Source organism: Panthera leo, chromosome D1, assembly GCF_018350215.1.
Source record: "Panthera leo isolate Ple1 chromosome D1, P.leo_Ple1_pat1.1, whole genome shotgun sequence".
Lineage (NCBI taxonomy): Eukaryota > Metazoa > Chordata > Mammalia > Carnivora > Felidae > Panthera > Panthera leo.
In genome coordinates, this window is record NC_056688.1 from 12,212,943 (window position 1) to 12,240,735 (window position 27,793).

General features: G+C 52.9%; 1 protein-coding gene across 5 annotated transcripts in view; it reads left to right on the top strand.

Annotated features, from left to right (window-relative positions):
* ZBTB16 (zinc finger and BTB domain containing 16) overlaps positions 1-25,139 on the top strand; it is a 188,597-nt gene extending 163,458 nt beyond the window's left edge. For all 5 annotated transcript variants that reach the window (XM_042907251.1, XM_042907249.1, XM_042907248.1 and 2 more), the window contains 3 exons: positions 17,207-17,377; positions 22,090-22,257; positions 24,397-25,139. In XM_042907251.1, the coding sequence (XP_042763185.1) occupies positions 17,207-17,377; positions 22,090-22,257; positions 24,397-24,626 (569 nt within the window). In that variant the 3' untranslated portion in view covers positions 24,627-25,139. The remainder of the gene's footprint in view (positions 1-17,206; positions 17,378-22,089; positions 22,258-24,396) is intronic.
* Positions 25,140-27,793: the final 2,654 nt, after the last annotated feature.

Sequence of the window (27,793 nt, forward strand, 5' to 3'; positions counted from 1 at the left end):
CACGAAGCTCATGCCTTATAGGGGGACAGATGAGTAAGTACACAAGTCATAGACGGGATAAATACTGTTATGGTGGGTGTGTAAGATGTCATAAGGGCACACATGAAGGCCCCCAACCAGGGAGGTGTCATCAAAGTTATTAAGTAAAGGAGATCAAGCAAATGGGGGAGAAAGGGAAGAATGCCAGGCTGGGGTCAGCATGGGTTAATGTCCAGAGCTGGGAGAGAATCCGGCAAGTTCACGGAACTGAAAACAGAGTGGGGAAAAGGGCAAAGACCAGAAACTGTAGAGGTGAGTGGGCGTGAAATGGGAGGGTCCCCGAAAACCACTTTAAGTAGCTCTGCCTTTTTCCTGAGGGCAATAGGGAGCCATTAAAAGATCTTAGAGGAGTAACCTCAGATTATGTTTCAGAAAAGCGACTGACACTACACGGTTGTGAATAGGTGGGAGGCGGGAGATTAGTTAGGACGCCATTGCCATAATCTAGCCAAGAAAGTATGGTAGCTTCAGCCCGTGTCGTTGCATTGGGGTGGATAAGAAGTGGGAAAATCAAGACATTTAGAAGGCGGAGGAAATACGGTCATTGGTTTGTTGTGAGAGGTGAGAGAAAAAAAAAAAAAAAAAAAAAACAAAACAAAGATGGTGGCCCCTTTTCTTGCTCCAGTGGTTGGGTGATGGTGGTTGAGCTCTTTACTGAAACGGGGAATGGAAGAGGAGAGCAGAACATTTTTGTTGTCGCTGTCATTCAGATAACGAACAGTTTTAATATTGCAGCAGTGACGTGTCCAGTGGGAAACTTTCTGGGAGGTATTTGGATATATAGTTATGTTGGGAACTCAGAAGAGAGAGACTCTCTGGACATGTATATTTGGGAGTCATCAGCATGTAAAAGGATCTTTGAAGAGAGGTTATAAAGCAAGAGTGTACAGGAAGAGAAGAAAGCTTAAAACACAATCCGGAGGAATCCCCACGTTCTGCCTCTCCAGAACAATTGAAACCCACATAGAGATTGAAAAGGGATCGCTGGAAGGAATAGGAAGGAGCCCAGGAGAGTGTGGCGTTAAGGAAGAGGTTTCAGAGAGGAAAAAGTGGTCATCAATCTTAATACTGCTGAGAAGTCCCCTGAGGGGAAGATGAGAAAACGTCTGTTGAATTTAGTGACACATGGGGGTCACTGGTTATGAGAAGCAAACGGTTTTGGTCTTGGTGGGACAGTGGAAGCACGGACATCATGATGGGTGGAGGGGTTAGTGAGCCTTGGGAAGTAGAGGCAGTCCATGTAGGCAGCCCTAGGAGTGGAGAAGGGAGGAGGTAACCGAGCCAAGGTTGGGTTTGACAGGGTGGGAACGATGCAGGGATAATGGGCAGGGGAATTCAGGAATTGGCAAAGAGGCAGCTGGTAGTTGAACCGTGGGCATGGAAGGTTGGACTGAATGGCGACAGAAGTGAGGACAGGAAGGGCTGCCAGGGATGTACGGAGATCAAGTGGATGGGAGAACTTGGAGGGTGGGAAGGAGGTTTAAAGTGAACGCTTTCGAGGAAAAGCTCTGGTTGGTGATGGAAGGCCTGGAATGTTCTTTGTAAGCTCCTCCAGCTGTGATTCGGTTCATGGTACCTAGGCTACAACACCACCGTCCACTTTCTCACGTACCTGTCTCTCCATGACCCTCACCCCGTCCCCTGGGTCAACGTTCTAAGCAGCGCCCATGTCTCGGTTCCACCTGGCACTGTGGTGGGCACCTGTCGTGTATTATCCTCAGTCCTCCTAGCATCCTTGAACTTGGGTATTAGCACTCTAATACAGATGAAGGAACCAAGACCCAGAGCTAGTAGGGCATGCATATGACTATATGGCTGGTAAATAAATGGCAGAGACAGGATCTGAACCCAGGTTTCACCTGACTCCAAAGTCCGGGCTTTTTGCAGAGCTCCTCTTAGACTGTAAGCATCTTGGTGGCGAGCAGTATCTCAGGATTACAGCCTTAGGATTTGACGCCTGCATAGAATGGGAACTCAGAAAAGGCCAGGTGCAGGCTCGAGTGAGAAAATGCCTGAGGGGTGTCCTGAGTGGCTTTCCATACTGTGTCCCGAGGGGAGTAAAAGTAACACCACCTGAAGAGAGAAGTGAGGACTTGCAGAAAGCAGGAGAACAGGATGGGAAGATTGATTTGGTGACCCAGCAGTGCTAGTGTTCGAGAGAGGAGTCTCTTCGGGCCACTTTGTTTACGACCGGGGTGCTGGACACCTGGCCGTGGCATGAGCGTCAGCCATAAAGTTTCCTGTGTGTCCTGGGGCCCTCCTCAGGCCCCAGTCATGCCAGGGAGTGGCCCAGAAACTCCAGAGGAGGAACTGAAAGGGGAGGTACCTAGGAAACAAAATTTACATGGAGGAAAGAAGAACCCCAAACCACTGACATTGAACTTTGCGTTTCCTTTTTAGAATCCGAGCTGGAGTGTCTCTCCAGACCTTTCTTCAGACGCCACCGGTGTGCATACGGGCACGTGTGTGGTGTGGGGGAGGACTAGGTTGCCCACCCGTTGTCCGAGGAACACACACACCATCTAACAGGGCCTTGAGGCCCAGGCACGCGCCTGCTGGACGCTCCGCCTCCTCTCCCTGGGATAGATGTAGTGAGTCAGGAACACAGCCTACTTACAGGGAGGCCGGTTCCAGATTTGGGGGAAGTGGGAAAGTCTGGTGGACGGTGTTTTGTTTTTCCTTGTGACCATAATCAAATTCCTCCCCCTCCCTCCCTGAATGGCCAAAAGGAGCATCTCCTCCCCCCAGGCTTTCAGAGCCACTGCGGCTGGCCGCCTGATGCCACGTAGGAGCCTCCTCCTCAGGCCTCCGTGGCTCCTTCTCGTGTGTGTTCAGCCAGCCTGTAAATTCACCTTGCTCGTTTCCTCCTTGGGTGGCAGGCCACGAGGCCTAGTGGGCCAGTGTGGGGTCATCCCTGAGGACCGCATGAAAGTCTTGGGGCCTGAGGGCGGTGCCCTGTCACGTCAGACATGCTACTGCCACGGTCCATCCCCAACCTGTGCACGTGCGCCACCCGCTGTCTGTCTCGGAGGGCTGCACACTGGAGGATGTGTGTGAGCAGTAGCTAGAGGAGAGCAGATGGAACCCCCTCCAACTGTAGGAGCTTTAAAGGATCACAGAGCCTATCCTCTTTATATCAGGGATGAGATTGAGGTCCAGAGAGACCAAATTCATTTGTTTAATCCCACATCCACCCATTCGTTCTTCCCTCTATCCAATAAATACTCATGAAACACTTGTCAGGCCCAAGAGGGAACAGCGGTGTGTGAGAGAAAGGAGGCCCCTGCTCTCAGGTGGCTTTCATTCTGATGGGGAGAGGGAGACAGTAACCCTTGAACTTGAAGCCACTCGCCCAAGGCTGGTTGGTGTCAGAGCTGAGAAGTCTGGACCTCCGGCGGGGTCCTTTCCAAGGAACCACACGTGGCCACTCCCTGCTTCCCAGGAGCCATTCCGGCCTATTCTTCACCGCAGATGGAGATGTGGAGGAGGTGAAGGAGGGGCGAAACTGAGTTTTTGTCTGGATACATCTGAGCATCAGAGGGCTGTACTCCTGTACAGGTAACTTTTGACTGGTTGAGACCAAGGATTCTTTTTATTTTGGCAAAATACGTATATAACATAGGCTTTGCCATTTTAAGTGTTCTTAAGCATACACTTCAATGGCGTTAAGTACGTTCTCAGCGCTGTGCAACCTTCACCGCCATCCATCCACAGAGCTGTTTCATCCTCCCAAACTGAAGCTCTGTGCTATGGGGCCCCAGGGAAGTCTGGTGAAATCCATGCATCAAGTAAAATACCTGAGATTATAAATGGAAACTTCAAACACAGAAAAATATTTTTAAAAAATCATTTGTAACACCTATGTGTGGTTCTTTGTTATCCTGTTAAGCTCAGGCAGTGGTTGAACGTCCACTGTATTTTTGCAGGAGCGGTTTGCATGAATGTTTGGCTGCAAATGCAGCACTTCTCACGTGGTGTGGGTACGCAAATATCTGCCCTGTCCACGACCAAGCCGCATGTACGGCTAATGCGGCTGGGGTTGTTTTGCTTTTATTCCCCGTTGAAGGAGCTGCCGAATTTCAGGTAGAGGTTGGTGAAAATAGAGATACAATTTTTTTTCTTCTCCAAGTTCACCAGCCTCCTGAATTCTGTCCCTGGACGGCTTGGGGGCTTTGTGGGCTCTAGGTTAGGGAGCCCTGCCAAGACAGAGTTTGTCTAGTCTTCTCTGCCTATAAGGGCAGCGCACCGGGCCGGGGGCATGCTGATGGGCTAGGACATGGTGACAGAAACCCTCCCTGTGCATGCGCCTTGGAGGGAGGGAAGGCAGGAGCGTCACAGGAACCCGGCCAACGGGGAAAAGGTGCCCCCGTTCTCCCAGAGCCGCCAGCCTGCTGTCTGAGGTGGGCGGGGCCGGTGCCCCCTGGAAGTGTGCCTTCTGGCAGCTTCCCCGCCCCCCCTTCCACCCCCTTGTCCAAAGGCTCAATGCAGAAGGGAGCCATATGGTCCTTTGTGGACACATTTTCCCTAGTACAGTATCGTCCTGGTGTGAATGCAGGGCCTGGCTCTCCAGTGTCAGCTGTCCCTCCCCTGTGGCCCCATCCCCCTCCCCCCGCAGCCAGCCCCAAGAGTAGGAGGTTTTGGGGGACAAGCTCACTGAGTCGGGGAGCTCTGCAGAGTCGGGGTGAGTGAGGCGTCTTTCGGTAACACCCACACACACACTCACACAGAAAACTGTTGAAGTGAAGTCAAATGTCTCAAAGTCAGATCCCTTTTTAGTATGAATTTGCTGTGTCTCATTCTGAGCACTAATTCCAATTTAATTGCAAGTGGCCTGAAGCCTCTTCAATAGGAGTAACAAATGGTTTGATTTTGTAAACTTCATCAGACTGCATTTTAAATGCGACACAGTAGCCCAACTCGAATGCCAATGAAGCACTGGAGTAGCTCTCTGTTTACTAATTATCCGTTTTTACTCCAAGCCACGCTGGCTGGCTTGTCTGATTAAATCGGATTTGTGGGATAGAGAACAGCTAGCAGAGTTTTCTCTATAGTAAACGAGATTGAAACTATGGGCCGCCTGGCTGCACACTGTAAATTATATTTCCTTTTAAAGGGGACGTGTCTCTTTTATTTCTCTGTCGCCCCTCCTGCATATTAAACTTTACGGTACAGAAACGGACCCGGCTCATCCTCTGGAGCCAGCTCGCTTCTGTGACTTTCCACGTTGCTCTCCGAAGAACTGGAAAGGAAACGGGTAGCGACATCCCCTGCTTCTCCACCCGACTCCGTTTCCTTCTTTCAGTCCTTTCTTTTCTCCCTTTTATCCAGGGGGCGAGTTTTCATTATCCCATTATTCTAAAAGGTACCTGAGATGATGTGGATTCTTAGAATCCATTTTTGAGTAACCTAAACAAGGGTTCTAGCGAGAGAAAATTTACCGGGACCCAACCCAGAGGGTTTTTAGCGTTTCGGAAAGGCGTGAGTGTTGGGTAGTATCATGCTCGGGTGGGCAGGGGTGGGAGTGAATCAGTGGGGACGGAAGGCAGGTCAGTTTCTGAACAGTTGCCTCTGTTCGTTTGGTTCACTCCGGAATGAAACCCTTTCCTCTGAGCAGAATGAAGATCACCTGGTTCCTCTCTGTGATGCAACAGAGAAAGCCATGGCACAGGTGCAAAAGGGCTAGATGTCAGTGGACCAGTGCCCATCGGTGAAGTGCAGGTTGAGGGAGCTGGTGGGTCCGCCCTTCACTCCCTGGGACCTGGGGTCTGGCCTGGAGCTGCCGGGTCCTTTTAATTGTTTATTCCTTTCTGTCTAGGAAAGCCACCTCCACCCTCCATCCTTCCTGGGAAATTCTCTCTGTGTCTCTGTCTCCATAAAACGAAGGCAGGGCAGCCTTGAATAAGGTGTAATCAGGCTGTGCTTAAACTCTGCCGTTGCTAAGACTTTAATTCCAAGAGCTTGACCTGTCCTGCCCTCACTCTTGGTATCTACCTTTGTGCGGGAGCTTTTTATATTTTAATTTGCTTCTGAATGTCCTGCAAAATTAACGGTGTACGCACTCTTCCCTTTTTGGCCATTGTGTGCGGTACAGTATGGGAAGCCTGGCGGTGCCTCTGATAGCCTGGTTACCGTGGGAATGAATGGCTACCACAGTCTCAGGCTCCCAGCCCTCCTTTTAATTGTTGACAGTAAAAAGCGTTTAAATGCTGCTTAATTTGTAATCATCTTCTGGGGGGGAAAGGAGAAGAACCATTAAAATGTCAGTAAAATGAATACGTCCTTCTCTCTCTCTCTCTCTCTCTCTTTTTTTTTTTTTTTTGGTTGGGTTTTGTTTATTTATATGCGGTTGCTTTTTCTTTTCATTGCCTGATGTTTGTCAGATATTGAAATGGCCCTGAAACAATCAACATTTCACTTTATTTTGAATATCTGTCCCCCTCCAACCCCTGCTCTCCTCCCCAACCCCTCCTGTCTCTCTGGGTCTTTGTCTGGCCTCTGACTGTCTCTCCTTGTCTGTCCCTCCCTGCCTTTCTCTCTGGACCTCCTCCTACATCCACCTCACTGTCTGAAATACATCGGGGTTTACAGGTCTTTAAATAAGACCCAAGCTGAGTTGCTTTTTCCCAGAGACCCCTCTTCTGGACCCTGGCTCCTCCCCTGGGGGCCTCAAGATGACTTGGGGGATGCTCGGAACCAGAGAGATTGAGTCTCTATAGAAAATGTCTTGTCCACTTGATGAACAGAAGAGATAAACAAGATCTGGTAAGAACTTATTACACAAATAAGGACATCGGGTCTCATCTTCAGGCAGAACCGCCGTACCCCCTCCTGAAGCTCTGGACCCGAACCACTGCTCCGAATTGCAGTGCCTGGGGCCCCCGGGTGGCTCAGTCGGTTAAGCGTCCTACTCTTGATTTCCGCTCAGGTCGTGATCTCAGGGTCCATGAGTTTGAGGTCTGCATCGGGCTCTGCACTCTCAATGCTTGGGATTCTCTCTCTTTCCCTCTCTCTCTGCCCCTAATCACCTCTCACCTGTCTCTCTCTGAAAGTAAATAAATAAACTTAAAAAGAAATTGAGGTACCCGCCATGTGGGGGCACAGGGCCGTAGGGAAATGAGACCACTGGCTTCAGAGAGTCTGGTTCTCTTGCTCACCCTCTCCGAGGGTCACTCTTTGGCTTTTTTATCACAGCACTGTGGGGGGCATGGGAGAGAAAGCTTTGCTCCCCTCTCTCTCATCTCATCGGCCAAACCATCGCCTAGTACAGAGGCTTGGAGGTATCTTCAGACCCAGCGACTCCAGAATTGCCCTTCTGATCGTATGGCCAGTTCTGGAAGGAACTAAGCAGGTAATTGCTGGTCACTTGAGAGAAAGGACCCAGTACGTTCTTTCAAGTCTTGCTTTCCTCATCTTCCTAAAATCCCCTAAAATTCCCTATCTCACAGGGCTTGAGAAGGACTTAGGGGTGATAGACCTAGATTGGCCCCTAGTGATCCACGTGGGTCTTTTCTTTGCCTCACCTGGTGACTGTCCCTCTGTGAGCCTAAGACGGTGGTTTCTAGTGAAGCCTTGAGATTCTCTTTAACTAAAAGAAGGCTTTCTAATCAGACTCTGAGGGAGAAATGCCTTCACCACATCTCAGTGGAAGAAGGATCTTTCAGTCTTCCAGCATGCTCTTCCATAGGCCTAGAATAATTGTTGCAGTAGGAGGAAAAGTTTCAAGGGTCATTTATTATCACCTTCATTTTTCTAGTCAGGAAACGGAGACCCAGAGATGTCTAGTAACCTACCCAGGAGTGCACAGTGACTTAGTCACTGAGCCAGGATTGGAGGACAGGCCTTCTGGCTGAAGACCTCAGTGCTTTCCATTCTTCACCCTCTTCAGTTGGTGAAAAGTCCTAGGAAAGGGTAGGGCAGGAGGACAATGGCAGGATAATTACCCTGGCCTGTCCTTTCCCACATCACACCCTTCAGGGACTCTTTTCCAAGAAGCCACCAGGACCAGAGGAGTTAGAGACTGGGTGATCCTAGCTTCTTACAGTCCAGCTCATGCCGTCTACGGAGAGCTGAGGGCACAGAGCAGAATGCATGCCAGTTGGATTGCAGGAAGAACCCACTGGAGCTTTGTGTGTGCTACCCACCTACCCCAGGGGTGCCAAGTCCAGAGCCTTTGGGAACCCCGAGGGTAGACCACTGCCTGTCTATCCTGTAGAAGGGCAGTGTAGAGGAATCGAGGAAGGCAGCTCTCTGTATCTCAGGAGGAGAGGCTGCACCCGGGTCCCTCAAGGCAGCACTCTGTTCACCTGCTCGGTCCGTCTCCCCTGTCCGTCTCCTCTCAGACTGGCCCCGTCTCAGAGGCAGCTCTCCTCTCCCAGATGGGCAGGACCTGGGAGAAGCTTCTGATCCCCGGGGCTGGGCGACTGCAGGCTGCCCCTTCCCTCTCAGGGCTGTTGAAGTTGGTCCAATTTTTCAATCGTGGGCCAATTAGTTTCACAAATGGGGGCCCCCGTGGTGCCAGGGCACATTTGTTCCGGGCCTGCGCACTGGCCGGGCCCCATTGTCCTGCCTCCCGCCCCCGTGTGGGCCCATTGTCCTCGCCCCCAGCAGGGGCTGCTTACCGCTGATTTATACGGGCAGGCGTCCTGCGGGCTCCAGGCTGCACCGCCACAGCTGGCGGAGGTGCTTAAGGCCGCGGACCCTGCGACCTTTGCCCCAGTCCTGCTGTCATTTTGAAAGTTACAGACCGGAGGGCTGCATACCTCTCCGGATTTACTTCCCACCCCAAGCCCACCCCCTATTCTCTCTCTGTCTCTCCCTCCCTCTCTCCCTCTCTCTCTCTCTCTCTCTCTCTCTTCCTTTCCTTCTTCCTCCTCTTCTTGCTCTTGTGGTGGAAATTTGGATTCACTCTGGAATGTCTGAAAGGGTTCAAGTACATGACTAGGAAGTGGCTGCAGGTATAGGTGGGAAGAGGAGAGAGGTGCCTGGTGTGGAGGTCGCTGCTGCTTCCCCTGGTGTGGCTTTTAATACTGGGTTCTGTTCCCTACTTCTGCATCAGATGCTGGGGTGGGGGGAATGAAGGAGGAGGTTCCCATCAGTTTGACGTAGTGCAGTTGAGTTTGCCCTTGGCGCCTTTCCTGCTAGGGGCCATACACCCTGGGAAGCGTAGCCCGCCATGAGGGCGTGCCAGTGGGGAGGCGGTCTTGTAACCGGGCAGCACGGCCCAGCCCAGCACAGACCGGATCTCATTCTAGCCTGTTGACTCTGTTGCAAACCAAACTCCCACTTTTCCTCCTCCGTTTTGCTTCCTTTCCTTCCTCTTCCACCCCTTTTTCTCGTCCCCCTCTTCCAGTTTCTCCTCCTCTCCGGCTCGTTTGTTGGAGTGATTGACAAAATTAGTAAATCCATTCATGTTACTTTTATTGTGCAGGTCTCAATAAATCCCCTGTGTCCGGGGTGCACCTTAATGAGCTAGTGAGCTGACAAATTTGTTTACTGTAGCTGGAGGTGCCGAGTAATGAAATGCACTTGTGTCTGCAGCCCACTGCTAAACAAATACACGGCTTTCTGGGAGCCAGCATTGCTAGCTGCTGCCTGAGGACGCGGCCACATTCCCCCAGAGACCGCAAGGGTGTGCGCGCGCACGTGTGCAGGGGTGTGTGCTTTGAGAAATGTAATCGCTCACCCGTCCCCGGCTCAGTTTGAAAACAAATTTGAATCAGCTGTTCTGGCTCCTCCCCTTTCTGGTTATTCATTGAGAACTCTCTGTTCCTTGGACTGATGCTCTGAAGCCATAACCGTCCCCCTTTCCCTTGTGGAAGTGGAAGGTTATAGAGACCGCTTTCCAGGCTTCAGGAGAGAAAGGGAAAAGGGGTGGGGAGGGCTGGATAAGGAGACTGGAATTGACCAGAAGACTAGATGCTAAGGTTTTTAGCTCTTGGCTTGGTTTGAGAAGATGTAACTGAACAGAGATGATCAAAGGTGTCCCAGCGGCAGGTGACTCTGTATGTCGGAGACAAGCACCCGTGCCCAGACTTGCGGCTCATCTGGTTTGAGGTGGGCCTTCCAAGATGTTTTCTTAGCCTCCTCTACCTGTTGTGGTGGGGAGACCGACAGCAGTGAAGGAAATAGTGGGGCTGGTCTCCCATGCTCAGAAGCTGTCTTTCTTGGAGTCATTGGGCTGACACTGTCTTGGGCTGGGCAGACTGAGCCCTCGCTGTGCTCACAGCTAGCCTCCTGAAGAAGCCTGGGAATTCCGGAGCTCCACGCACATGATCCTGCAACACGTGCCTGAGAGAAGAGATAGCAAGGGAGCTCTTGACCCTTTCTCCAGTAGATCCCTTGAAAAGAAGCCAAACCCTAAATGATGGTACAGGGGGAGCCAAAAGGGAGGCACTCCTGCCGATGTCATGGCTGGACATTTATTTCCTTTCCGTGTGCTCTGTGTCCCTGCCCCCTCCACACCTGTAGCCTTCTCCATCCTCTTGAGATGCAGACAGAGTCTTCCCGCCTTCTGTGTGAGTCAGCCTTGGACGGCTCGTCTCCGTCTTTTTCTTGCGCACAGTGGATGATGCAGTTCTGCCGTGTTCTTTACCAACGAAGGGGGTGGGGGGAGGAGGGAGAAAGCTGAGGAGCGGGGAGAGGTGGCAGTCTCATCAATAGCTTTGATGTGTGGCTACTGGGGCTGCCCGTGACTGGCAATGGCATCCGGGAGGTCAGAGGAAGTATAGAAAGACATGTCTGACGGATTTGGGGGTCAGACAGGGGGGAGGGGCGGGAGGGAGGGTAGGAGACGGTTTCAGTTTAAACCAAGGTTTTCACAGCCCCTGAAAGTTGACATTTTCTTCCTCTGGGGACAAAAAAAAAACCTGTTGGCGGTTGCAGGGGAAGCATCTCTTCCTTGGCTTGCTTAGGTGGGGTTGGACATGACAAGCCCATCCGTGGTGCGTGTGCACGCACATACGCACACAGAGTGCACACAGTCCGGCACATGCACACGTGGCAGTCATAGCTAGCTTACCAAAAAAAGCCCGAGTATATTTAGATCCCTTTGCTCTTTTGATTAAGAAACTGCTTATGCTGGAGATAATAAGAGCCTTGTTCCAAGAAGGTGTCGCACCTGAACATCTCCTCCAGCTGTGTACCCCTCTGATCCTGTTCCTTCCTTTCTATTAAAGAGCTAATTGGTATGTAAATGGCACAGGTGTAAACATGAGGGTTTTTGTGGCTCATAATTTCAGACCCAGTCATCACCTGGGTGAAATAAATATCCTGGGTCTATGTCACCCCTCCTGCCTCCTGTTCCACCCTGGCCTTGGCTTTCTCCCATTTTTTGGCTATAATTAAACTGGTTTTAAATTGAGAGTCTGTGAGTCGTACGTGCCCTGCAGCCAAAACGGGCTGTGCTACCCTTGGGGGTGGAGGATGGCTGAGGTGTGGGTCACCATCTCCAGAGACAGAAGTGAGGCAAAAGGAAGCCCAGATGTTTGCACGGGCTCTGCCCACATTACCCGGAACCATGCTTTTCATTCAGGAGGTTATTTCGTTCCATACCCTCCTCTTATCTCCAGTTATAAGCCGTTTCAGGCAGACATCCTTGGAACACAGCCCAAGACTGAGCTCCAGTCAGTCTTCAGAAGAGCAGAGGAGGTACTGTTCTTTGACCTGATAAATTATTTCCTTGGACCAAGGCTAATTTATGTATCCAATTTACATCGAAATTTACAGATTGATAGGAAACAATACATTTTGTAGAATTTACATACTCAGAAAGATTTGTCATTTGCCTCATCACAGCCCTGGGACGTTGACGTTGGCAGGTGAGTTAGGCAGGTGAGTTAGGAATGCCGTTTCCTAGAGGAAGAAATGAGGCCAAGGGCAGCGGCTGCTTGGCCCAGGGTCACAAAGCCAGGAAGGCGGTGCCTCTGGGCCAGAACGGAGGTCTCTTTCACTGCACTGGTGGTCTCAGTCTTTGCTTCTGAGCAACAGAGCTCAGACACAGAGTGAGAACTGGGGAGTCCTGTCCAGCCCACCAGACAGACACGAGAGGCCCCAACAAGATCAGATGGCTGTGGGTCACTCAGTATCACTAATTGCCAAGGAGAGTCTCCCTGGAAGTGCTCAGGAATGGCTTCATTTGGTCTGAGCTTTCTTCAGCTCTTGGGTCTGGCTGTCTGAACCGGGACTGCCCGTACCCCCTGCCCCCTCTGCCCTTTGCGATTTGTCTCCCAGCTCCTTACTTATTCTTTTACGCACCATGCAATTACTGAGTGCCTGCTCTGTGCTGGGCCCTGCGCTCTGTGTCGGGGAACACAGAGCTGAAGCAAACAGCTCCTGCTTTAGAGGGTTTCCAATCTCTTAGGCAGAACTGAGTGTCAAAAATAAATGTATCAAAGGCTTTTATGTGCTGTAGTCATGAAGGCTTAGAGGAAGAAGATGTTCTTGGCCCTGAGTCCTAAATGGTGTAACTCATCCAGGATGCCTTCTCTAGAGTGCACTTCTGGAAGCAGCAGCCCTGAGTCGACGGAACAATGTAGGCTCGTATGTTGTGTGGGGCTGCGGTGATCCCGAAGCAGCTCACTTGCTGTGGGAGGATGCCCAGGCTGAGGGGGGGACGTGGAGGCTGGAATCCAGCCTCTTTGCTCGTGAGAGCTGTGCACCCAGGTGACCGTCGGTGTCTGCCCAGAGGAAGGGGCATGACTTTCTAAGTCAGACAGGGGCGTTATCCGGGCCGGTAGTGGCTCTTGCTACCACTTCATCGTTCTGCCACGCTCACGGGTATCTCGTTCGTCACCATCTCAGCAACTACAGGCGGTGTGGCAAAGGATGAGCACAGCCCGGTCCAGAGAAGTTCAGTGACATGCTCAGGATCACAGAGCAAGCGAGTGGCAGACCAAGACCTCTGTGCTGCTTTTGTCTTCCTTCAGTATGATTACTGAAGATTTTCTGCCAACAGTGGAGCCTCCTCCCGTCTCCCCAGTGTGGTCTCAGGCACAAAGTCTCTCCGTAGTGTCAGAAAGAGCACCGAGTATCTCTGGAGCTCAGGCGTTGAAAGGAGCCGAGTGTTTTAACACTGCCCGGCCCTCTTGGCCGGCTGCACACCTCACTGCAGCTAATGAATTTGCTAATACAATTTTGTAGATAATTTTATTTCCATAGTCCCACGTTTTAATGTGTTTCCAAAAGCTAGCATTTATTTGCTTAATCTCCCAGTGTAATAGAATCTGCCTTGACTCATCATACATGCGAACAATCAGCTAGGCAGAAACTACAGCAAATTGTTTAATAACTCAAATCTAGTCTCTAGATTTTTAGCTTGCATGCACCACTGGCTTCTCTTGTGTCTCCCCCACTTCTCCCCCCGCCACCTTTTCCTTTTTGCTTTTTAAACATTTTTCCATCTCCTCTCAGCTGTTGGTCTCCAAACAGAAGGAAGGAGAGAGTGGATATGGGGCCTCTGAGGCCCCTTCTCTTCACCTCTGCACCGAGGCCGGTGTGTCAGTGGCCAAGGAGAGCCCCTGAGCCTCGTGAGATGTCCCAGGAAGGGGAGAGGGACCTTTGCAGGGACATTGCAGCCTTTCCTTCCCACGTGGTGATTATGTAACTTGAAACCTGGCACAGAGCTGACCATCCGGGACTGTAGGTGTACCATGCTTCCCATCTCCAGCCTGGGCCTCAGTTCTCTCCCCCCGCTCTGGTCCTCACGCCCGTACCCGAGTCTCGTCCCCACCCACCTCCAGTGCTGTCAAAAAAGCCATCCGCTCTCTGCCTGCTTCTGATCACTTGCTGCTGCTCTTGGTCCCCACGTGACCCTGGGGGCGTTGTCCTCGCATGCAGGTTGGGTCACGCCAGCACCCCTGTCCTTTCCTGGCATCGCATAGCCTGTAGCATGAAGTGTGATCTGTCCCACCTGGCGATGTGGCCCCGGTGGTCTGACCCTCCACTAACGTCCCCTGCTTGGGTCCGTCCTCAGGGTCTGTCCTGTGTCTGCCTGCTCCGAGATTTTCTTGAGGTGTTTCCTTGCTTATCCCGGCCCCTGGACCCCTCCTCCGGCTCCTTGGCTGGTTAATGCTCTTGATTTCTCAAAGCCAAAGTTTTCATGGGGTCACCCTGTCTTGTCCCTGGTGGGTCATCGATCTGCCTGGGAACTAGTCTGGGTCCCTATTTGTGTGCTTGAACTCAGCATCCCCCTGGTCACTTAGCACAGTGCCTACACTTAGTGACGTTCATGGAGTGTGCCGGCCGGACACAAAGAGGGTCCAGGCCATCCTGAGAAGTACGGATGGCCTAGTGGGGGCAGCTTTGAGGAGCCTGCGGAAGACCAAGAGGGCAGAGAGCTGCGGTATCCCCAGTCAGTCCTGCTGGGTGTACCAGCCCTTGGAACTCCTCTGGGCTTGGCTTTTTAGGCTTGGGGTATCCTACTGGAACTGTCACGATCCCTCTGACCCAGGCACCTTCCACAGCCGGGGATTTCAGGGGATGCTGAAGGAGCACTGTGGGCCGCTGAAGGGCTTGGCTGGCCCAGGAGGCCTGCCCCAGCTGACCAGTTTAAGGCAGCTGTTTGACATCTGGCTTAATCGGGGCTGGTGCTTGGGGCCCTCGGGGTGAATCAGCCAGGGCAGCTGTCTCACTGCACACATTGCAGATGGACTGCCCCCATGGGCGTGTTCACCTGCTAGACAGACACCAGCCGCTCACTGTCGGCTTCTGTCCCACAGACCACCCTCTCAGGCAGGTGGAGCCGAGCACCCCGGCACCTCCTGGGGTTCTTGCTGGCCCTCAGAGGTTGGGAGGCCTCAGAGGGCTGTACCTTGTGACTCCGCTTGCGGTCCCCTCCCAATGGCCACGGTGGTCTCGCTGTTGCCAGAGTGGGCCCTGCAGGTCCGGGGGCCGCTGGACCAAGCTGGGTTAGTGCTGGTGTGGTGGCGTCATCACTGTGCCCCTTCCAGGAGAGGCCTGGACAGATTGCACACCCAGAAGAACATAGGGGCCTGGCCCTGTGCTTTCTAAAGTCAGACAGACCTTGGGCATTTTCAAATCCCAGCTCTGCCTCTTCGGACTGTGTGACCTTAGGCAGGTTATTTAACCACTCTGTTTTTCCATTCGTAAAAAAGAGGGAGGAGGATGCCTGCCTAGTGGGGTTGGTTGCAAGTTTTCAATGAGATGGCGGCACAGGTAAGCAGCGGCACAACACCTGTATTCTTCCTTTCCCTCGTGCGCACTGAGGCCGGGAGCGAAACCGCGCTCCTGCTTTGTGCCCGGCCTTCCCTGGACCTGGATGCAGGCAGCGACTGCTGGCAGGATGGAGCATGGCTCCAGCTGCCCAGGCCTCTGAGTATCTGCAGGGGTGGCTGTGAAGGGAGGGGGAGGGTCTGGCCTTCCCACTAGTTCATCTTAAACCCAGCCACGAATGGGACTGAGGCAGCGAGAGCGGACCCCCGCTTTGCTGTCTCCGTTGGGTGACCCGGGAGGCAGCAAGGTCCTCATGCTGTCCTTCTCTTCACCCCACTACCTATGTGAAGCTCCTTGATTCCACACAGAATAGACAGAGCTCCGCCCTTCCTCCCCCTCTGGGCTGGGTTGACAGATGCTAGGCCTGTCTACCCTTCCCACTTACTTGCATCCTTCACACAGGGCAGGGCGATGCAGGGCTGAGCACAGGTTATATCACCCAGATGCCACCAAGAGGGGAGAGATGAGCTTCCCAGGGGAGCTGACACGCTGAGGGAAACAGGATCCAAAATGGCGGGCAGTGAGCCACCAGTTAGGACTCAGATGGTGGGTGTAGATGCTTCCTCATGGGCTGCTGTACCCAGAATGGCTGTGGCTCCAGAACAGGTTGATCAGAAAGTGGGCTGATAATAGAAAATAGCAGCCTGTTTGTGTAGGGTACCATAATTCACCTGTGCTTCTGATGAGTGCAGGGAATGACCAGACAGAGTGAAATGGAAATCTCATGGTGCTCCTTAGCTTAAAGCCCTTTGACAATTGCCCATTGGTCTTGGGACACAGCCTAAACATCTTCATGTGGTTTTCAAGACCCCACATGACCTGGCCCTGCCTGCTGGTTTGGCCTTCCCCTCCACTGTCTCCCCGTCTCTCCAGCTGTGTTGTTCTTCTCTCTGATCCTCCAATCAACTACGTTTCTTTCCAGAGTGTTCAGGGATGCTCTCTCCCGGGTGCGGGGTGACATCTACAACGGCAGCAGAGACTTTGTCCAGTTTTCCATGGTTATATCCCCAGTGCCCAAAAGAGAGTGCCCCTTATAGAAGGTACTAGAATAATATTTGTTGAATGAATGGACTCTTTTTTTTTTTTTTTTGAATGAATGGACTCTTAAGTGAAAGGAAGAGAGAGCTGGTTAAAAGAATAGGGTCTGTTGGGGTGCCTGGGTGGCTCAGTCAGTTAAGCTCAGCTTCAGCTCAGGTCATGATCTCGCGGTTCGTGGGTTCCAGCCCCGCATTGGGCTCTGTGCTGACAGCTCAGAGCCTGGAGCCTGCTTCAGATTCTGTGTCTACCTATTTCTCTGACCCTCCCCTGCTCACACTCTGTTTCTATCTCTCTCTCAAAAATAAGTAAACATTAAAAAAAAATTAAAAGAAAAGAATAGAGTCTGTGGCTAGCCTCCGGAGAGGATTCAGACCCAGGCAGCCGGCGTTCGAACGGCGTGTCTGCAGCTTCTGAACTCTGGGGGAGCTTTGGACAAGTTGCTCAGTCTGTCTGTGTGCCTCATTTGCCTTATCTGAAAGGTGAGGTGGTAGAGATGGGATTTTAAAGCAGTGATGTTTGAGCAATGGCTTGGGTGCGTATTACCGTCTTCGTTACGTGATTCCTCACAGAGGCCACCCTGACTTCCCAGTACCCTGCCTTTGACACAGCACTACACGCGGCTGCTGATGCACATTTATTGTTGCGACGCATCCGATCCTCTCTTTCTCCTCTCTCTTTAGGTTCCGTGAGGGTGAGCGGTAAGTTGATGTTATCCACCATTGCAGTGGCACACTGGGTGCTCCATCAACGCTGGGTGTGCCTTTGGGTCTGCCCCTGAGCTTGGGGGATTGGAGGCACTGGTCCTGTTCCTGGCTCTTGCTCTCTCGTCTGGACCAGGACGAGTAAAGAATGGCCTTGAGCTCCGCCCCCCTGAGGCTCTCCCCGCTCCTCTTTCCCACAGGCACGGACATGGCTGTCTTCTGTCTGCTGTGCGGGAAGCGTTTCCAGGCTCAGAGCGCGCTCCAGCAGCACATGGAGGTCCACGCGGGCGTCCGCAGCTACACCTGCAGCGAGTGCAACCGCACCTTCCCCAGCCACACCGCCCTCAAACGTCACCTGCGCTCGCACACAGGTAGGCCCGTGCAGGTGGCAGGTGGATGGTCGGGGTCTCTGGGAACCCGTGTCTGGATTTACCTCCAAAAATGTGGAGTGGAGATGTGAGGTCGAGTCGGCCCTCCGCCCTTCTTGGTTCGAGGTGGGCATGCGGGCGCCTCCATGGTGCACGTACGTGTTCGTTGTTCTCCCCATCCCACCTTGGGGGTCTGGGGTTCCCAGTCTCTGTGTGTTCCACACAGCAGGTGGTCGTTAGAGATGCAGGCTCTTGGGTCCCACCTTTGGAAACTTTGACTTAGCGGATGTGGGTGGGATCCGAGACTACGCGTCCTTGATATATATTCTCAAAAGACTCTGAGGCAGGTGGACCCAAAACCTAGTTCGGGAAAAAAAACTACCTGTTTGGTCTCAACCATCTGCCACAGCCTCCACCCCACGACCATTCGCTCCTGAAGTCCCCCTTGGGCTCCTAAGGGAATGTTGCAGGAGTGGTCCTGCTGGCTCTAAAATAACAGAAGCAAATTTTCTATCCTTAGCCCTTAACCTTGCTTAGGGGAGATGATGAGGGTTTATGAACAATGAGCCAGAGGACGGGAGAGGAAGGTGGTTGTGAGTCAGGGGGCTGGGCCCTGTGCCCCACCCTCTAGATGGACCCTGAGGGCCGAGGGGCAGATCGATCCCTTAGCAAGGTAATGGGTGACTTAAATTCATTCCTTTCTCTGTGACAAAATTGGGTCTTTACTGACTGTACATGGAGAAAGGAGTGTCCCTCTCTGAGTCTGCATGTGTCTCTGCTTGTGTGTGCTCTGTCCTGGGTTTGGAGTGGGAGTGGGGGACAGGGTGGGCCCGGGAGACAGAAAGGCACGCTCCGTATCGGGGTGTATAATGGGGCGTATGCTCATGTCTGTTGAAGGGGGTAGAAAAAGTTGTGTGCCTCAAGACAGGAAATGGTAGGACCCTCTCTCTCCTCATTCTTGGGTCTTATCACAGCTCTGGGATTAAGTACACAGGCCAGGCCTCTCGTGGGTGGCGGGCTTTGCGGAATGAGGAAGGGGCTTTACTTATCCTGCACCGAGCAGGCCTGTCCTGCCAGTGGTGTGCATCTTCATCAAGGAGCCCCCCCCCCCCAACCCCGCTCATGCTTTTTGATGCCATTCACTTCAGGGGAGCATATTGCCTTCACATCACTTGATTTGCTTAGAACTATTCAGGCTCGCTGGCATAGGACAAGGAGAGGTCCCATAAGGTAGGTTCCCAACAAGAAGGGCTCAGGAGGAGGGAATATCAATGAGGACTTTCTCTAGTGACTGTATAAGCATCCCCTGTGGTATAGGCACCAGCCTGTCCACACCTCCCCCACTGGGTCCCCAAGTTCAACCTTAATGAACAAAGTGGCCAGTTACCTTTCAACCACTTAGAAGCATGCTGCCGGGTCGAACCAGTGTGGGCTTCATGGGACTTGAATGGTCCCAGCCCTGTGAAGTCCACCCAGGATGTGCCCTGCTCTTCCCTTCTGGGAGTGCAGACGTCAGAATATCACCTGCCCCTGTGTCAGTCATGCACAGATCTGTGGGGAGGGGCTATTCCAGACATAGTTTGGGAGAAGCAACTTGCTTGATCTAGGAAATAGAGCACGTGTGCTACCCACGCACACATATACACACCCATCGATTTTCACCCCAGCGAGGCCCTGTGCACACAAGCTGTATGTATACAGGCTGAGCACACCCCCACACACAATGCCTCATTAATATTCCGTTGTTCTTGGCCCCGTTGCTGCTGGGGCCGGGTGTTTAGCATCGGCAGCTGTGTTTTGTAGGTTAGTCCAGCCGCGCTCTTGGCATTGATGGATCCCTGATTCACACGGCTCATCATATAATAAACTCTCAGCTGTGCTAAAGGGAGGGGCCAGAGGAGGCGCTGGATTGGGGCCGGGCCGGTGCCAGGGAAACCACCAGGTGAGGACAGGCCGCTGGGGTCACAGATGCACTGGGCAGGCCAGAGGGGCTCTAATTAGTCTCGTTTGTCCTGCACTTAATGTCAAGCTCATTAAAGAGGGTACAGAGTTAATCAACGTGCCACAAATTGGATTTTGAGTTCTGCAGCCAGTTTTGTGTACATTTTGGCCACAGTGACACCATTAAGTCTCAGGGTGAGGGTTTTAGGCCAGGTGCTTGCCATGCTTCAAAGTGCATGTGTGTGTGTGTGTGTGTCTTTTTTTTTTTTTTTTTTCCCTCCGAGTTCCACTTTACTCCTTTCCCGGGGCTGACTCTGGAGATTTCCTATTCAAACTCATTTAACATGTGATCCACTTCATAATTAAATTCATAAAAATCTGATCAAACAAACCTCTCTGCCTTAACCCTTTGTTTTTTGAACTCTCAGGGCCCCCCTCTGGAGGGGAAGGGCACAGACGGTGGCTCTCCGCCCCCCGCCTCCCCCGGCCGGGTGGCTGCCGATGTACGTTTTAATTACCGGGCTCTCGCTGAAGTCTCACGTGGCCCTTGCTTTATTTATTTATTTATATCTTAATGAGGATACTGAATCCTTGATTAAAGTCGTTATCGTTGCCAATTCGGCAAGGAGGGGAAGTCGGATGTCAGACGGCGGGGGGTGGCTGTGTGTGCAGGCGTCTGCACGGGGAGAGGGGCACGCGGGCACAGGCCCGCACAGACTGACCCTCAGCTGGACAGACATGCAGCTAATTAGGACCAGTGTGTGCACGGACCTCTGCTCCCTTTGGGCTGGCGGTCAGGGACCAGGTGGTCTGCACAAGCCTGGCAGCCAGAGGGCAGGCAGGTGCCGAGAACCCCAGGATTCAGTCCGGCCCCGGATCTGCACGTACCTCTGAGCCAGGGCTGGGCCCCGTAGGTCGGGAGGAATTCGTGTCGAGGGACGGCTCTGCTCTTGCGCCTTCTCCTGTCCGACGCCTCGTGGGAGCGCTCCCACCCTACCCCTCCGTGACTTCTTGTAGGGAGAGAGCCTGCAGTGAGCAGACCCCAGCATCCACTCCCCACAGAGCCCTAAAAACCCTTCAGAACCATCAGAAGAGATGAGAATTTATGTGGGCACAGGGGCCTGCGTTGGAGAGGGGGGAGGTTGGGTTGGCGGCCTGAGGAGGAGAGAGACAAGAGAGTAAAATATCATTTTAAAGAGGAAGTGAAGGCACAGGCATGCGAGTCTATAACGAGGAGGACAATTTATGCCCAGGCACGAGTGCGGTTTGACATGGGGATAATGAAAAAACGTAGGTCATTGTGGATGACTTAAACCTTCAGCAGCTGAAGAAAATGTATGAAATGCAGAGGACATTACACGGTTGGCAGGCTCGCGCATCTGCAGAGGGACAAGTGAAATACAGTGGGCCATTCTTTACCATAAACTGTGGTTGTTGGAGATGCAGCCCAGAGAAATTGTAATTACAGTGACAAGACGAATCAGCGATATTTAAATATTCATGAACAAAGTCTGGGGTGATCAATCTATCTTTATTGTCTGTGCCTTCACTCCTGTAATAAATAAGTAGCTGAAGTCCTCACCTTTCAGCCCCCGAAGCCCCCGCGTTGGGTGGTTCAAAGAAAGAGATGGTGCATCCCCACACGCCGGCTTCTCACCCTCCAGAGGACTGAAGAGCGGGAAGCGCAGGAAGGGAGGCTGATTGGGCACTGATTCCAGGCCATGGGCGACAGCTCTCCCCGCTGGGTGGAGGGAGCCGGTAACAACTTCATCTACCCCCCAGTTCCCGAGCGCCTGCTCTGGGCGTCCCGGTGCTCCGTACCGAGGCAACGGGGATGCATGAGACCCCCTTCTTACCCTGGAGGGGCTTCCACTCTAGAGGCACCGAGGGCATGACAGGAGACACACGGTACAGCGTGTCACTTAGCGGTCTGATGAGTATCGCGTGTCCACACTCTTGGAACCAGACCTGAATCCCGACTCAGCTGCTTACAAGCTGTTTGACCTTACACACCATCTATCTCTCAGCCTCTCGTTCTTCTCCTCTGTACAGTGAGAATCCTGTGTTTCTTGCTAAAATAACAAAATGCTAGACATTTCTTCTCTTTGGGGACAGAAGAAAGAGAGTGACTCAATTTGTCTGGAGGGCGGGGGGTGGCTACAGGGAGTCTTCCACACCATGGTGTTGTGTGAGCCGGGCTTTGAAGGATGACTAGGAGTTTGCTGGGCAGAAAAGAAGAAATCAAGCAGAGAGCATAGCTGCTGAAACTAAGGAGGAGGAAGAGAGCAGAAAGCATTTGGGCGGGGTGGGGGTGGGCAGTGTGATCTAGTTGTTTCTCAGATTGGAGGGTTGTTTTTGAGGAGGGGGGAGTCAGTCAGGCTAACATGGCTTTTGCCCCTGACCTACAGAAAAGGAAGAGAAGGGAGCCTGAGGAGCTGGGGGACAAGGTTTCAAAGCCCACAGGTCTGCTTTCCCTTTGTGGGGGCCTGCTTTCTGGGGATTGCTGTTCATCCCTGAACCAAATGCGCTCTCTCTTCCTGAGACTGGCCCTTGACCCATGGGCAACCGAGGGGCCACAGTAAAGTACGGACCTGTGTGAACACACTATTCACATTGGGAGCTGGGGGGGGGAGGGGCGGGTCTTTCCATGGTCTTTGGAGAATGGTGGTGAATGCAGGCAGTCTCCTCTTCCTGGCGTACTGAATGTGGCTTGTGGTTTCCTAAAGAGGGAGCGGGGAGAGGCAAGGCCTTGATCCAGCCCTTTGTCCCCACAGGCGACCATCCCTATGAGTGTGAGTTCTGTGGCAGCTGCTTCCGGGACGAGAGCACGCTCAAGAGCCACAAACGCATCCACACGGGTGAGAAACCCTATGAGTGCAATGGCTGTGGGAAGAAGTTCAGCCTCAAGCACCAGCTGGAGACGCACTATAGGGTGCATACAGGTACTGAAGACCGGTGAGGGCACCTGAGCTGGGGCAGGGACCTGGGTGAGGGGTAAGGGGCAGGTGGCTCTCCAGGGCAGCCCAGGCGAGGATGGTCCAAGACTTACCCCAAGACTGGAACGTGACTCTGGTGAAGGTTAGCACGATGGCCCAGGTGCCACCGCCCGGGGTCAAGGCCGAGGCAGACATTGCTAATTGATCATGGCACGCTTTCCAGGGGCCCAGACTGGCCTTCCAGGCAGCCATGCCAACGGCTTGCAGTTTGTGCGTCCTGATTTGGGGTCAAGTTGGCCTGCTTACTGAAAAGTAGAGGCTGGGATGGTTTCTTGTTACTGGGGGTTAGAGTAAGAACTGGGGGGTGGGCACTGAGTCTGGTCTCCAGGCACTCAGCTCTGGAGAGCTGAGACACTGTTGGGTTGAGTTCTTCTCAGAGATCAGAGGGGCAGGTATATTTACTAACCCCTCTTCATGTATAACGTTGTAGCATTTCACAGGGCTTTCACATTCCTTTTTATGCAAGAGAAATGTGATCAGAGGGTGGGGTCTGAGGACAGAACGAGTAGACATGGCCATGGTGTCCAGAATTGCCAGATTCGGGGGCAGTGGAAGGCTGGAGCTGGCCTGCAGTGGCCCGTGAAAGCCCATCTTGCCCATCTCTTCCCAAGTGCAGTGACATCACCTCAGTCGCTTAAAAGCAGCCGGGGTCAGAGTAGTCCCAACATGGCCATGGGCAACTGCTACAGAATCGGGCCTTTTTGGAGAGCCAGTTGTTAACTGCTTCCCAGCAGCACATTGCAGGTTGGGGGGATGGTGGGTATTCAGAAGGACCTCCCATGAGGATACGAGGCGTAGTGGAAGCTAGTGGAATCTGGTAAACTTGAAGCCTCCTCTGATCAGGGGAAACAGCCATCCTGACCAGAAGACGGTGGGGAGAGGTGACTGAGGGGTGACTGAGGACAGGTTGTGCTGGCCGAGGGGAGAGTATGCTTCCATAGGAGGTGGGGGGATAAAGGAGGCAACAAGAAGAGGATGTGTGGTGTCATAGCTGTGTGTTCTTGCCTCCAGCCTGGGCCATAAGGAAAGCCTCGGGTGGGGTGCTTGCTGCTGACAGCTAGAGTCCCTCCCGGTATTTTCCAGAGCCCTGGGGCTTCCTTAGCCCCCTGCTGGGGATGTGACCTGGTGAGCCGATCATTAAATGCATTGGTGGTGACTATTGTAAATAGCAGGTCGATAGTTAGATCACTTTGGCTGTTCATTACTTCATTATTTGCTGGGGCCTCTGCACAGAGGAGTATTGATAGCGAGATGGCTGGCCAGTTAATTACTGTATCGAAACAAGGTTCCCTCACACCCTCTGCTCAGCTCCAGGGGACTCTAACTGGGAGGAGGCTGGGCAGCAGCTAGGGTGTGGCAGGGCACTCCCAGGCTCTCTGTCCCTCACTGCTCTCTAGCCCCCCTGGGAAGGCAGGGTCCAGCCTTAGAGGAGTAGGCATCCCAAATGGAACACATTTGAAGGAAAGGATTCCCTCATTTTCATCCCCCTCCTCCCTACCAGCTGTAGCCTCAAAACGACTGTATCCCCGTGTTCCCCTAGAAGGAATATCCCGAAGGACTTTCAGGGCCTCACTGTCCCTTCTCTAGACCCCCATATCCTTTCTTCGGAAGGTAAGATTCTGGGCCTTTGGGAGGGTTAAATAGAATGAGGCAGGGCTAAGGGTGTGCTTGGCAACAGGGCAGCCCCTTGGTACGTGTGGCTGCTGAAATGAGGAACCATGGAGTCCCTCTGAGCCACTGAGCATGTAGTTCCAGAGGCACTAGCCACACTTCAGGTGCTCAGTAGCTCTCTGTGGCCAATGGCTACCATATTGGATGGTGTATCCACACTTCAGGTGCTTAGTAGTTCCGTGTGGCCAGGGGCGACCATACTGGATGGTGCCTCCGTGCTTCAGGTGCTCAGTAGCTCTTTGTGGCCAGTGGCTACCGTATTGGATGGTGCATCTGTCGTCGCAGAAAGTTCTAGTGGGAGGTGCTAAACTAGAGGGGCCCAAGTCTCCAGCGAGCGAGGGCCCAGAGCAGCCCTGGCGAGACCCTCACGGCTCTCTCCCTGTGTCCTGGCTCTCTCCTGCCCTCCCCCCACAGGTGAGAAGCCCTTTGAGTGTAAGCTGTGCCACCAGCGCTCCCGGGACTACTCGGCCATGATTAAGCACCTGCGCACGCACAACGGCGCCTCCCCCTACCAGTGCACCATCTGCACGGAATACTGCCCCAGCCTCTCCTCTATGCAGAAGCACATGAAGGGCCACAAGCCCGAGGAGATCCCGCCCGACTGGAGGATAGAGAAGACTTACCTCTACCTGTGCTACGTGTGAGGCAAGACGGCGGCAGTGGCGGGGGAGCGGGCAGCCGGGAGAGAAGAGTTAGGGCAGGATGAAGTTGAGGAAGGACTGTGGAAAAAAAAGAAAGAAAAAGACAAAAAAAAGGAAATAGAAAAAAAAAAAAAAAAAGAGAGAGAGAAGAAAAAGGAAACCTGATAGCTGTCTGGCCTGGGACTCTCTCTGGGGCTCCAAGTGACCTGGATGCCCCGCCACCACCCCTCCCCGGCGGCCTCTGTCCCTCCTCCCTGGCTGGAGGTTGGCTTCATTTTCTTGGGTTGGGGTGAGCATGGTTTGTTTAGCTCACTTGGTGGTATATTTTTCTCTTCCCTCCACCCAGACCCTCCTTTTGCATCCAGAAGTGGAGGCTAGGGAGGGGGTGAGGGGTGCTGTGGTCAGAGCCAAACAATCTTTGCCTGTCGCCCTCAGAGGGAGGGGGCCCGCAGGTGGTGGGGCTGGGTTGGGTCACAGTCACTAGTCGAAGGTCACATGGCAGCTCTGGGGGCAGAGTGGAGTGGGAGGGGCTCTCCTTCCCTCCCACCACTCAGTTCATTTGTAGCCCCCCACCCCCCAGCTCTGCCGCTCGGGGTGTCCCCTCAAGGTGTTCGGAAGCCTCATGGCTCTTGCCCCTCCCCCAGCTCCTTGCTCCCTGCCTCCAAGAGGCCCCTCCCAAGTGCAGGGGTACCCAGCCCCTCATGCATCAGGCAGCGCCTTCCCTCCTGGCTTAGCTCCCTAGCTGGGAAGCTGCATTGGACTCCACAGCCCCCTCACCCCACCCTCCGCTTTCTGAGAACACAAAATAAACAGAGTACCCCACCCTAGTCAAGCCCTGTCATGAGCGAGGTTCCTGCTGAGCTGCTTTCGCTTCCAAAATGGGAAAACATAACTAACCCTATACCGTCCCACCAAGCAAACCAACACCAATCCCTACCACCCCTATTTCAGGCCCTAGGAGAAGGCGTCCGTGAAAGGGCTCATTGTCCGAGGGAAGGATGTGCCCAGATGTGTCCTACACCTGGAGAAGGGGACGCCCTGCCCGGGGATTGGGCTAGCTGGTTGGGGGTGGGGACCCCAGCCCTGGTCCAGAGAGCAGCACAGAGTTCCTGGCTCTCAGGGCAACCCCCCCCCCCCCCACAAGTTCCCAGGGAGGAGGAAGGAGAGGAGGAAGAGGAGTAGAAAGCGCTTTGGCCCTTATGTAAATGTTTTGCTTCTTTTCTGTGTCCCCTGTTCCCCTGTTAGCACATTGTACTTGAATTACCTCAGTTTTTTGTGACCTCATGAGCTTTTTTAACCCCTGTATCTCTTTTTTGGTTGGGGGTTGGAGGAAATGGGGAGGACGTTCTTTTCTGTTTCTTGTATAAATTAATAGTTGGTTTAGTAGACTTCAGCTGGCCACGGCCCCTTGCCATCCCAGCTGGACAGAGCTGGACGGAAGGAGTGGAGTACTCAGGATCAGGACGTGAGAGCCGGGGTCAGCAGAAGGTGGGCGAAAGGGAGGGTGTGTCAGGGGCACTCTGGAGTCACCGTTGGCTCTGCCCAGGGCCTCCCAGAGGCCTCTGTACCCAGCAAGGGTTCAGCCTAAAACACTCTGGAGAAGATCCTACCTTTCTTAGAATTTGCTGGGTCCTTTGGGCCTGGGGTCCTGTATTATTCAGATCCCTGCAATCGTGTGGCCCCGCCTCTGTGTGCGTTATCATTGCCAAAATGGGTCTAATTTGCAGGGCTGGCGTGGGGATGAGCCGGCCTCTGTTTTGTTGCGTTAGGGTGGGGGTGTTGTTTTTCTAAAAGCTACCTCTTACGTTCCTCCAGTTCTTCTTTTGTTCCCTTGCTGCCTCCCTTTCTGCTGCTCTGTTTCCCTCCTTCCCCCCAACCTCCCCACCCTGAATTTTGGAAAGCACGTTTGCAATATTTGGTTCGCTTTGGGATGGGCCCTCCGTTTCATCTCATGCTTTATTTGTAAGAGTTGTGTTTGTTTGTTTGTCTTCTTTTTTTTCTTTCCTTTCTCTCTCTGAGAAAGTTGTGGCTGCGTTTTTATCTTAGGGTTTTAAAAGTGGTTTTGGGGAAGTGGTTTTGGGGAGAAGGGTTGTGAGGGCTCTAGGGAAGTCGGAGGGATGGGTGCTGCTGTGACCACCCCCCTGTCCCTCGGCCCCGTCCCTCCTGCCCTCCCCTGCAATCCTGCCCACCAAATTTGAAGGCCTTAAAAATTGTGTGTGGGGGGATCGGAACTTGGGGGGACCGTGTCACTAGACTGTCGGTCGGGGATGGTCAGGTAGGGAGGATGCTCTTTTGCAGTTGTAATAATGACTTAGTGCTTTGGAAAGGACAAAAAAAGTTGAACTATGTGACTAGAGCAGTTGTCGTGTTGATAATGTGAAAAGAGGCAAATCATCTGGGGGAGGGGCGGTCTGTAAGAAATGTTTATGCACTATGCTTCCTCCCCCAGCCTGGGAAGAAGGGGGTCTGTAAACCCCCGAAAACAATATTTTACCAGCAAGATCTCTTGCAACTTCGGTGGGGAAGGAAAAAAAAAAAAAAGAAACTATTCCATAGACGTAGCTGACACCTCTCACTCGCCCCCACCCTTCCCACGCAGCCTGGGTCTCCTGCCCTGTTCATAAAAGCTGAGAGGGTTGAGCTAATATTTACAAATTGTAATATTTTTGTAATGTTTGTTAGTTCCTTCGTCAGTTCTACAGGACCTTGCCCTTTTTTCCTTTTGTAATGTGAATAGGAAAGAAAAAAGACAAAAAAAAAAAAAAATCCACCACCGCCACCACCAAAATACCCCTCTGTGTGTGTGTGCGCGCGCGTGTGCTTTTTGTGTGTGGTTGTGTGTTCAGTCACGCAGTATTGTTGTAATCTGGTGTTGCAGCATCGGATGGTACTAAGTGAGCACCTGTCTGCCCCCCACCGTCCCTGAGGGACCCTAGCAGGGAAATGAGGACAGAGGGTCAGGATGGGTGGTTTCTGAAGGATACTGAATGGGAGACGCCTGTGTTGGCTTTGCTCTCCCCTCCTCCCCAACGAAGCCTCGACACCTGGATAGAGTCCAACATGCCTCTTTGCTAGGTTCCTACTCACAAAGATGAAGTAATTCTGACCTTGCCAAGGCCTTCTTTGCCAGGCCTAAGGGCCAAGGCAAAGGTCAAAAATTATCTGGAGTC